Source organism: Andrographis paniculata, unplaced genomic scaffold (assembly GCF_009805555.1).
Source record: "Andrographis paniculata isolate CXL003 unplaced genomic scaffold, ASM980555v1 Contig77END, whole genome shotgun sequence".
NCBI lineage: Eukaryota > Viridiplantae > Streptophyta > Magnoliopsida > Lamiales > Acanthaceae > Andrographis > Andrographis paniculata.
Genome location: NW_026137614.1, coordinates 4,976,071 through 4,986,712, shown reverse-complemented (window position 1 = coordinate 4,986,712; position 10,642 = coordinate 4,976,071). Strand labels below are relative to the sequence as shown.

At 24.8% G+C, this 10,642-nt stretch overlaps 1 protein-coding gene across 1 annotated transcript; it reads right to left on the bottom strand.

Annotated features, from left to right (window-relative positions):
- Positions 1-2,237: 2,237 nt before the first annotated feature.
- Positions 2,238-6,116, bottom strand: LOC127266699 (transcription factor bHLH78-like). The gene is made up of 8 exons (XM_051297052.1): positions 5,292-6,116; positions 4,737-4,919; positions 4,555-4,620; positions 4,401-4,469; positions 4,037-4,108; positions 3,778-3,954; positions 3,570-3,657; positions 2,238-2,584 (listed from the first exon to the last, which is right to left on the bottom strand). The coding sequence occupies exons 1-8, from the start codon at positions 5,922-5,924 to the stop codon at positions 2,559-2,561; spliced, it is 1,314 nt and encodes a 437-aa protein (XP_051153009.1). The 5' UTR covers positions 5,925-6,116; the 3' UTR covers positions 2,238-2,558.
- Between the last annotated feature and the right edge of the window lie 4,526 nt (positions 6,117-10,642).

Genomic DNA, 10,642 nt, shown 5'->3' with positions numbered 1-10,642 from the left:
TTAAATAATACTATTGTTTATGTTATAAAATGAGTAATGTAAAAGCATTAAGTGGTTTATTATTGTTATTACTATTATTATTATTATTATTAGTTTAAATATTAATTTTAATATCATATTATATAAAAGTATATAATATGGGTTTGTTGATTTTTTTTTTGATAAATGCATTTTTTTATATTAAAGTATTAAAAATTGTTTTGATAATATAAAAATAATAATAATTTATGTTAAAAAAAATATATTTTTTTTATATAAAAGATTAATATTTTGAAGTAAGATAAACGATCAAAATGATAAAAAAGATATTTTCAATCCAAAGTTTAATTTAAAATTCAAATATAATTAATCGCACCCCTAATTTTTATTTTTCGTACACATTTAATAAATACTTTCTTTTTCAAAATTATATACTTTCTCGGTCCCATTGGAGGAAGGCGTTTGCTTTTTGCACTTAAATTTTTTAATATTAGTATTATATTGGATTGTAGTAAAAAAAAAAGATAAAAATACTTCTATTAGTATGATGTAATATAAAAGTAATAGTATTTTTTGTAATATTTTGTAAGTTGAAAGGATATTTATTATGTTAAATAAGTAGTACAATTACTAAATTAGGAAATAATAACCTTGTTTTGGAACAGACGAAAATGGAAAATGTTAATATTTTAATACGACGGAAGAAGTATATTATTTGTATCAGCTTAATATATCATTTTTTTTTTTTTTTTTTTATGTTACTTAAAAATATCAATTTTCGATTATAATAAAAATAGCCATACTTAAATACTAAAATATAATTTAAATTTTACAAAAACATAATTTTATTTGCGTTTTCAAAATAAAAAACACCAAAATAATCTTACATATTTATAATACTCCCTTCTTTCGTCCCACATATCATATTCATATTGTCGTTTCTGTCTTCCCATATACCATGTCATTTTCTTTTTTTTAAAAAAATGATTACACACTTTAATCTCATTTTAAACTTTTTAATTTTATTTTTTAAAATTTTTAATTAAACTAATTAGTTATTTTAATCTTAATTTATAATTATTATATTATTGAATAATTATTTTTACTAATATATTTTAAATTATCTCTTAATTATACATGTCCTAAAATACCGTCTCTACAGTGTAGCAGACACAGTACGTAGGGAGGTAGTAATTAATAAAGTACTCCCTCCGTCCCATAACAAAGTATATATTTTTCCATTTTAGTCCGTCTCATAATAAAGTATCAATTTCATTTTTTAGTAACTGTACTACCTACCTAACATTACAAATACCCTTACAACTTATAATATATTACACAAATATGATTACCTTTATATCACTCATACTAACAAGGTTATTTTAGTCATTTTTATTTTATTTTTATTATATTCTAATATAATACTAATATTTCTAAAATTATTAGAAAAAGTAAATAAATACTTTTTTTGGGACGGAGTATTATTTTTAAATATTGAACGGCTAAAATTAAGATAAAATAGAATAAAATACCCTCTTGGGATGAAATACAGGACATCCAGGGCTGTAGTCCCGAATATATATACGATGGCTCCGTTCCATATACATTATTACTAGTTGGATCTGTGGTCCCTGGACCTCAATATAAAAAATTACTGAAAAGGGGGCCGCCTTGAAATATGGCAGAGATCATGATTGACTCCAACAAAAACCCATTCTTAATTATTAATTACTTCAATTAAAAAAATTAAAATAAAAGTCATTATAATTATTTTCTAAAAATAAATAAATAAATAATAATAACTTTTAGTAGCCATTTATATCATTTCTATTAAGACTTTTTAAAGATCATAGTAGTCCCACTTAGACAGCTGTTTACAACATAAGTACCCATCATAACCACCGCCACCCTAAATATTTAAATTAAAATTAATAAAATAATATTACTATCACTAACATTTATATATAAATTTTCCCAACTATATTCATAAATCCCACAATATTCAAAGATTTGCAATAAATCTTCCATCATTCAAGAATCTCAATTCATAGAAGAAATGCACAAAATATAAAAATATATAATATTATATTAATTTTTCTATATTATACAATTTATAATTTTTTTAAAAGTATATAAATTAATGACACCCATAATCAAGGGATGTAATAATGATAATCATGAGAGATAATATTATATATTCATATATCTTACAACTTTATATATTACAAATTACAAACTTCTACCCAAAAGGGGGAAAAAATATTACAAGGAAAAAAAAAAAAAAAAGTCCTCCAAAAATTTAAATAAAATAAAAAACCAAAATAATAGTAATAATCATAATCTTGATTCTTGCAACTAATTGTGAGTTGGGGAATTAGAATAATTCTTCATCCAGCTTGGCTGCTGCAGGTGAACTAAAAAACTCTCACTTTAAAAAAAAAAAATATATATATATATATATAATAATAATATTACAATAATTTATATATTTATATATACAGAAGAATGACATATATATAAATTTATTATATATATATATATATAATATAAATCTCTTCCTTTGATATCAGCCAACAAAATCACCTTTCAACTTTCATATTTGGAACTGCAAAAAAATTAAACAATAATCCACAATTAATCCACCCTGTAAGAATATTACATACACATATAGAGACAAATCATATATATACACTAGCTTCATCTAAAAAATGCAATTTATAATATTCCCTCCGTTCCAATATAATAGTCTTGTTTACTATTTTTGTCCGTCCAAAAACAATAGTCTCATTTTTATAAATAATCATATCACCATAAAATTATTCTTAACTTTTTCATTATTATTACACCATTGACATTACTTTTTACATTAATATACTCACAAAGGCAAAAAAATCATTTATTCTTACTTTTTACCAACTACCAATATAATATTAATATTTTTTAAATCTCGTATCCAACCTAACAAAATTATACTTTTGGGACGGATGATGGAGTATTTAGAATATATATTTTAATGAATATAATATAATATTAATAAAAAAAATTTGACTATAACATAAAATGAAGGTAGTTAGGAAAGTTGGTGTTTGTGGAAAAAATTGTGAAAAATGAATGTTTAAATATTATAATTAGAATAGCTACGAAATTGGATTTGTTCATTTATGATTTTAAATTAAAAATTAATATTATTTACTCCACATAATTTTTAATAAATATACAATATTTTTATTGCAAGATTATTCGGGCATAAGTTTTGATGACAGATAAAATATTTTATATAAAAATTATGAAAACTAAATAATAAAAAATAGAATGAGCAAGCTTTTAAAGTTTATTTTGAATTATTCATCAACAACAAAATTTCTAAAATATCACATTAACTATTACTATTAGAAAAAAAAAAATAATATAACTTTTACTTTTTATTTACCATAAAAAAATAAGTTTTTATTTTTTATTTATATTTTAAAAAAATTGTACCCGATCAATAAGATATGACTTTACCTAGGAAGAAGTATTTTTCTATTTTTTAAAAAAAATAGAATTTTTTTTTTTATCTAAATAGACAAATCAATATGCAAAATTATTACCAGCAGTGAAATTGGGAAGAGGGTTCTGAAGAAACCCCATCTGCACAATGCTTTGCAAATCGTCTTCACTCAATAATCCACCAGGGAACTGTTTGTTTATTTACCCATCAAAATTATTACTACTTTTTTTTAAAAAAAAATAAAAATGAAAACAGTAATTTTGGTAAATAAAAAAAAAAGCAAATCATAAAAATTTACTAACATTTACCTGAGGGAAATTTTCAGTAAATTGACTGTTATGATCATGAAGTGGAGAAAAATTGAGTCTTGACGGAAGAGAAGCGTCGGGAGGACCCCTTGCGGCGTCGTGCATTTGCGGTTGTACGTTTTGCTGGTAGTGTGGTACCTCCGCCGCCGCCGATGTGTACAATTGCTGCTGAAACATCTGTACACATACATATATTTGTAATTAAGAACACTATCCGTTCTGAGAAATTAATGTGGTCGAATCATTAATTACTACTCACATCCTTGCAGATAAGAGATTCCATGTTGAAATCGAGGCTTGGATTCACTGATGCCAATTTCATCGACAAAAACTGTAACATCAGACACAAAATTGGATAATCAATCGAAAATTAAATAATCTAAAAAAGATTATTTTTAAAAAACTACTCCATCTCTTTCAGCTAATTTAGGTAATTAGTAAATCATTAAGATAGATATTGATGAAAATAATTATATTTAAAATTAAAATAATTTAATTAAAATAAAAAATTATAAATTATGAATTTTAAAATGCGATTAAAATGTATAATTATATTTTTAAAAAAAATGACAAAAAATAAAAAATGAGAGAAATTAAGTGGGACTAAAGAAGTAATTAATTACCTCAACCTGGCGCTGTAATGACTGAACATAATTTATGATTTCATCCAGCATCAATGCTTTCCCAGTAACCTTAAACAATCAAACCTTAAATTAATCAAACCTTAATTTTTTCGAATTGAACGGTTAAAAATGGATAATTATCAGTAATAATTACCTTATTGCAACCCGGGACGAGATCCTGCAGAAGCTTCATCCGCTCGCTGATCTTCTCTCGCCTGACCTGTAATTAAGAATCGAGACAGCATTAATTAGCTAGAAGACAAGGGTAATGTAAGTAATGTAATTAATGCTATTAATTTAAATTTGTAGATCTGACGGTCATTTTTAAAATTATACCCTTTCGGCGAGGCTGTGGCTGTCAGTTGCCTGGCCTCGTCTTGCTCGGACATGAATGTAATCCTTTGGAGGCTCAGCTGTCGCCGCTGTCGTCTTTTTTGAGTTAATTTTGTTATCGTCGTTGTTCGACAATGTTGGCGTCGGCTTCGACCGTTTTCCGGCGCCAATTTCGTCGGCGCCGCTCTGGAAATTGAAATGAATAAATTGATTGGGACATTCTTAATTTTACATATAAATTTTTTAATATTAATATTATATTAAATTATATTTAAAAAAGTAATAATTAATACAATCTATTATAAATTATAATAGTATTTATTATATTAAATAAATAGTACCATTATTAAATTAGTAAATAATAATTTTATTTTAAAATAAATAAAAATAAAAAATAATAATTTTTAAATAGGACGAAAGCCGTATGTATTTTTTATTTATTATAATATTAACTAAAATTAAAATTTATATTAAAAATATCACATAAATATATATTTATATCACTCAAATAATTATTTAAATAGAAAACCAAAATCTAACGAGTAAGACACACTGTACCTTGAGGGGGGATTTCCTTTTGCGAGAATTCGCGATCTGATTTTGATTTGGATTCTTTGAAAGTGTTTCGATTTGCTGTTCGGAGACGGAGGATTCCTCGTTGGAGTCGGCGCCGGACGCCGCCAATTTCTTGTCGGAGACGGACACGGTGGCGCCGTCGATCAGCGGCGGCGATCCGGTGGGCTTCAGCGCGGGGCTGCTCGAAACTCGAGGAAGCTTCGAATCGTGCATTAATGGCGCCGCCGGCGACCGGGAATTCCGGATCGGCGACGCTCTGCCGTTAAAACTCCGGCTGCCGAAGCAGGAGAATTTCGCCGCCCTCTCAATAAACCCCGGATCCGCCGGAATCGGCGGCGGCGGCGGCGGAAGGACCGGCGGCGCTGAATTTCCCAGACTAGGGTTTATCAAACCCGCCGTGAAATTGGACTCGCCGCCGCCGTTCTCGGCGGCGCCCAATTTTCCGATGAACGGCGGCGGCGGCGGAGGGGCAATTGAGGTAAAGGAGGCGTCGAAATGTGAACTGGGCGTAAAGAAGGACAAATCGGAGGGGCAATTTAGTCCATTCCAACCTGCCATTGCAGTCTGAAATTCTAGCAACGGAATTCCGTCGCCATTAAAGCAATCTTTATCCATTATCCAAAACAGAGCAAAATTGCCACTAAAGCTGAGCTCGAATTACTTCGAAAATGGACACAGCAAGATTCCTAAATCCTTAAAAACTTCGACATTAATTAATTGCTGCAGAAATTTGGGTTTGTAATAATGCACAAAAGGGCAAAAGGGAAGAAACAGAGCAGAAAGGAAAGTGGGCAAAGGGAAAGGGGAAGGGGAAAACAACTAAGGGTAGGGATTAAGTTATATAGGAAAAAAATTTAAAAAATTTAAAATAAAATAAAAATAAAAATAAAACAAAAAAAATTAAAAAATAATAGATATATATAGAGGGGCACAAAGGAAAAACCACTTCTTTTGACCTTTTCTATAAACTATTGTAATAATATTATTACATTTCTTTTCTTTTTGGGGGAATCCTGGTGTTCGGATCCAGATTGTTTTATCGCGGTTTACATCTGGGGGTTGACGCATTAGACGGTGCGGATTTGTTTCGGTTAGGGAGTCCCGGTGCTGGAAAAAATTGTGAATATTTTATATTCATTTAGCCGTTAAAAGCGGTGGGGGAATCGCCGGGGTGCCGGGCCTTCAACGCCACAGCACCTAATTATCCAACACTATTTCTTGAATTTCACACTTAATAGTAATATTTATTTTACCGGTAATTATTAATAGGGTCCAGTCAAAATTATAAATTTAATTATCTGTAATAAATTAAATAAATTAAAAAATAATACTCCCAATTTAATTTTTTATTTTACTTTTGGTCCATTCCAACGCAATGATATAAATAATATTATACTCAATTTCAAAATATTTTTAATTTTTAATAAATTACAAACGTATTATTAATATATTATACATAAAAGTATAAAATATAAATAACAAAAGTATAAAGAAATTCTTATATATTTTTAATGACTAATAATTGGTAAATTGTGTATGTGTATATATATATATATATTAATTTCCTCATTGTGTAATTTCTAACTCATATGTTATTAAAAAAATAAAATAAATACAATACTCGTAAAAAATATAAAAAATAACAAAACTCAATAATTTTTTACCCATTTCATTCTACATAAAATATATAGTACCATATTTTATTCCATAAAAAGTATAAATGACTTGAAATTACAAAAAATTGGGCCTCGAATTTCACAATATTATTATTTATTTTAATTAAATAATTTGTATCATTAGGCCAAAGCCCACTAACTTAGGCCTTACTTTATTTAATAATTCAATAAATATAAATATAAATATAAATATAAAAATGCCAATGATTGGAGTGAGCACAAGTTGTCTTTATTGAGATGAAATTTCAAAGGCAGGTTAAAAATAAATTAATTAAATCTGGTGTAATATTTATTTATAAAAATTAATTAATTTACTTGGGAGAATAGAATGGTAGTTATGAGTAGGTCAATGATTGCAATAAATTCCAAACCTCTGCCCGATTAATTCGGATTTTGTCGGATTCCCATATTAGACAAACTTCATAATTTACTCCTCTTTCCATTTTTATTTTGGGTTTTGTTCCCTCAAAATTTTTATGGCACAATTTTTATAAATATTACTACTCCGTCCCAAAAGTATAGTCTTGTCGTGTTGAGTACGAAATTTATAAAATATTAATATTATATTGATAGTTGATAAAAAGTAAAGATAAATGACTTTTTTGCTATTGTGAGTATATCAGTGTAAAAAATAGTAATAATTATGTAATAATAATGAAAAAATAAGGATAGTTTTATGGTGATATGGTTATTTATGAAAATGAGACTATTATTTTGGAACGAACAAAAATGGTAAACAAGACTATTGTATTGAGACGGAGGGATTTTTTTATTTTTTTTTTTCTCATTTTAAGGTATTATTTTTACTATATATATATTATTTTACTTCAAAGTATTTATCTTTTTTTATTATTTTTGAAAAAGTAATGATACATTAATACTAAAATACCTTTAATTTTGACTTAAATTACAAATATATCATTAAACGTACAATTAATTTATCCATAAAGTTAAATTTCAAAAAAATCAATAAAATATTATTATTTCTTAATTTACTACAAATTACAAAAGACCCCTTTCAAATGGACCAAATGGAGTAAAAAAATATTTCATTCTTTTTAATTTAAAGTATTATTTTTACCATTTTTGTCGTTTCATTCAAAAGTATCTATTTTTTTATTTTAGTAATATTAATCATATACTAATATTAAGATATCATTAATTTTTTAGTTAAATTACAAATATATAATTAATTTATATGAGTCAAATGACAAAAATATCAATTTTTTTTTATACACTCATACTAATTAATACAATAATATTATTTCTTAAATATATTTTTAATGATCGTTGGTGTGTAATTTGTGTTTGTAAAGACTTTTTGCTATTTTGTTTTAATTGGATATAATATTGATATATAAAAATAAAAATAATAAAATAATATTTTTTTTTTGCAAACACAGAAAGTAAAGTATAATGTATCAACTGTGTATCTAGATATATATACATACTATTTAAAATATTTCAAACCAATTTTACTTTTATTTTTTTTGTAATATTATATATTATTATTTTTCAATTATTAGTTTTTACTATTTCGAAATAATTTAAAATATATAAAAATACAAAAGGAAAATTTAAATTGAAAATGACTGAATTATTGACTATGCATATATATATAGTGATTGAGACAAAAATGATAAATGTAAAATTAAGTGATGATGTAATTCAGATCTTTTCATATATTGATTGGTGCAATGACCAAAAGATCTTACTGGATTCTTCAATCACATTTTATTTTTTAATAATTAGAAATTAAAAATATATATATATATATATATCACAAAAATCCCTTTGGACTATTACATCTATCTTAATTATTTTGTTAATCTCTCATTATTTGAATTTTTATTCAATTTTTTTTTTTTCTGTGTTGTTATAATAAATATTTTTATTATTTTAAGTAGAACATTGTTATACTTTTGTATTTTTTAATACAAAAATAATAACCATTACTTATTTTTATTAAAACTCATGCCGGATCAAATGAATATACAATTGCATGACGGGAGAAGTATTATTTTTAATATGATAGGTTCTAAATTTAAATATATATATATATATTTACATAGGATTTTTTTGTCTTTTATCATTATATATATCAAGGACAAACATGTTGAAAAGCTATAAATTGCATTACCCAATTAATGTATTGGGAATAACACAAGCTATAAATAAAAAAATGGAAAATTTATATCTATATCATTATTATTATTATTATTATTATTATTATTATTATTATTTATTGTAATTTAAAAAATTTTAAGTTTGATGTTTGCGTTTTAAAATACATATTTTTACTGATCAATATATATATTTTTTTTCCTCAAAAATATCAAATCAAAGTTTATTTTTCATTTTTATGTTACGTCAAAATTTATTTATTTTATTCAAAATATCATACTACCTGCGTATTTATATTACCTTAACAATAATTTCAATTCAAAACTTTACTGTATATTCCAAACAAAAACATAGTATTAGTAAAAAATAGAGCAAACTTCTTAGTAAAAAAAGTAATTTTTTTTAAATTTTTTTTTTTTATGTTATTATTAGTAGACAAAAAATAACAATTATTACCTATTCTTATTAAAATTTGTATCCAAATAGTTGAACTCACACTTAAATGACGGAACGAGTATAAAATTTTTTAAACTTGAGATATTTAATAACGAAAATATTCGAAACAAGCTTTTGGATTTGTTTATTTAATATAAATATTGACTTTTGTAAAAAAAGTAAAATATATTGAAAATTATATCAAAAAAGCTATGGACAAATAGACCCTTTCTTAATATAAAATTTAAAAATGAAATTGAAATTGATCATATTAGTTTATTTATTGATATATGTATTTTAATTTTCATTTTTTAATGAATAATCAAACATCACTCTTACATTTTTCTCAAATTATTTTTTTTTTTTTGGGGATATTTTAATGATTTTGTTGTAAAAATCTAGAATTTTTTGTGTTCTTATGTGGTTTTACCACAAGTTTTTATTATTTTAATTTTATTTTTTAAAAAATATCATATCAAATAATTATATATTTTTTATATTATATTATACATTTATTTTATATTCAAAACATCACATCAACTTTTATTTATATCATATCAAATAACTATTCAAATTTAACTTTTTATTATTTAAAAGTTCAAACCCAAAAACTAAAACCTACGAACAGACGAGTTTTAAAATTTTGAAAAGTTGACAATATATATATATAATCTGATTAAAAAATATTCTCAATAAAAGATAAATTTTTTAAATTACATATGTAAATAGTGGGATTACCAATATACTTTATATTTTGATCTAAATCTTAGTTTGTCATAAAAAAATATTTTTACTTTCTTTCTTACTAAAAAATAATACTCCCTCTGTCCCAAATAAGGTGCAACATTTGTTTTGGGCATAGATTTTTTTAGGTGGGTAGTATTAAATAGGATAATTTAGAAATTAGGTGATGTGACAGAGAGAGAAATGTATATTTTATTATTTTATTTGGGTGATGTGATGAGATAAAATGTGGGGTAGAGATTAAATATAATTAATTGTTTCATATTTTGAAAATGTTGCAGGGTGTTTGAGACATATCAAAAAAGAAATGTTGCACAGTGTTTGGGACGGAGGGAGTATGACTTTTTGTATTTT

Coding starts and splice junctions, on each gene's coding strand:
- LOC127266699 (XM_051297052.1), bottom strand. CDS start 5,924: ATGGATAAAGATTGCTTTAATGGCGACGGAATTCCGTTGCTAGAATTT. Junction 4,920..5,291: donor AAAGGAAATCCCCCCTCAAG/GTACAGTGTGTC, acceptor TTCAATTTCCAG/AGCGGCGCCGACGAAATTGG. Junction 3,658..3,777: donor TTACTGAAAATTTCCCTCAG/GTAAATGTTAGT, acceptor ATAAACAAACAG/TTCCCTGGTGGATTATTGAG.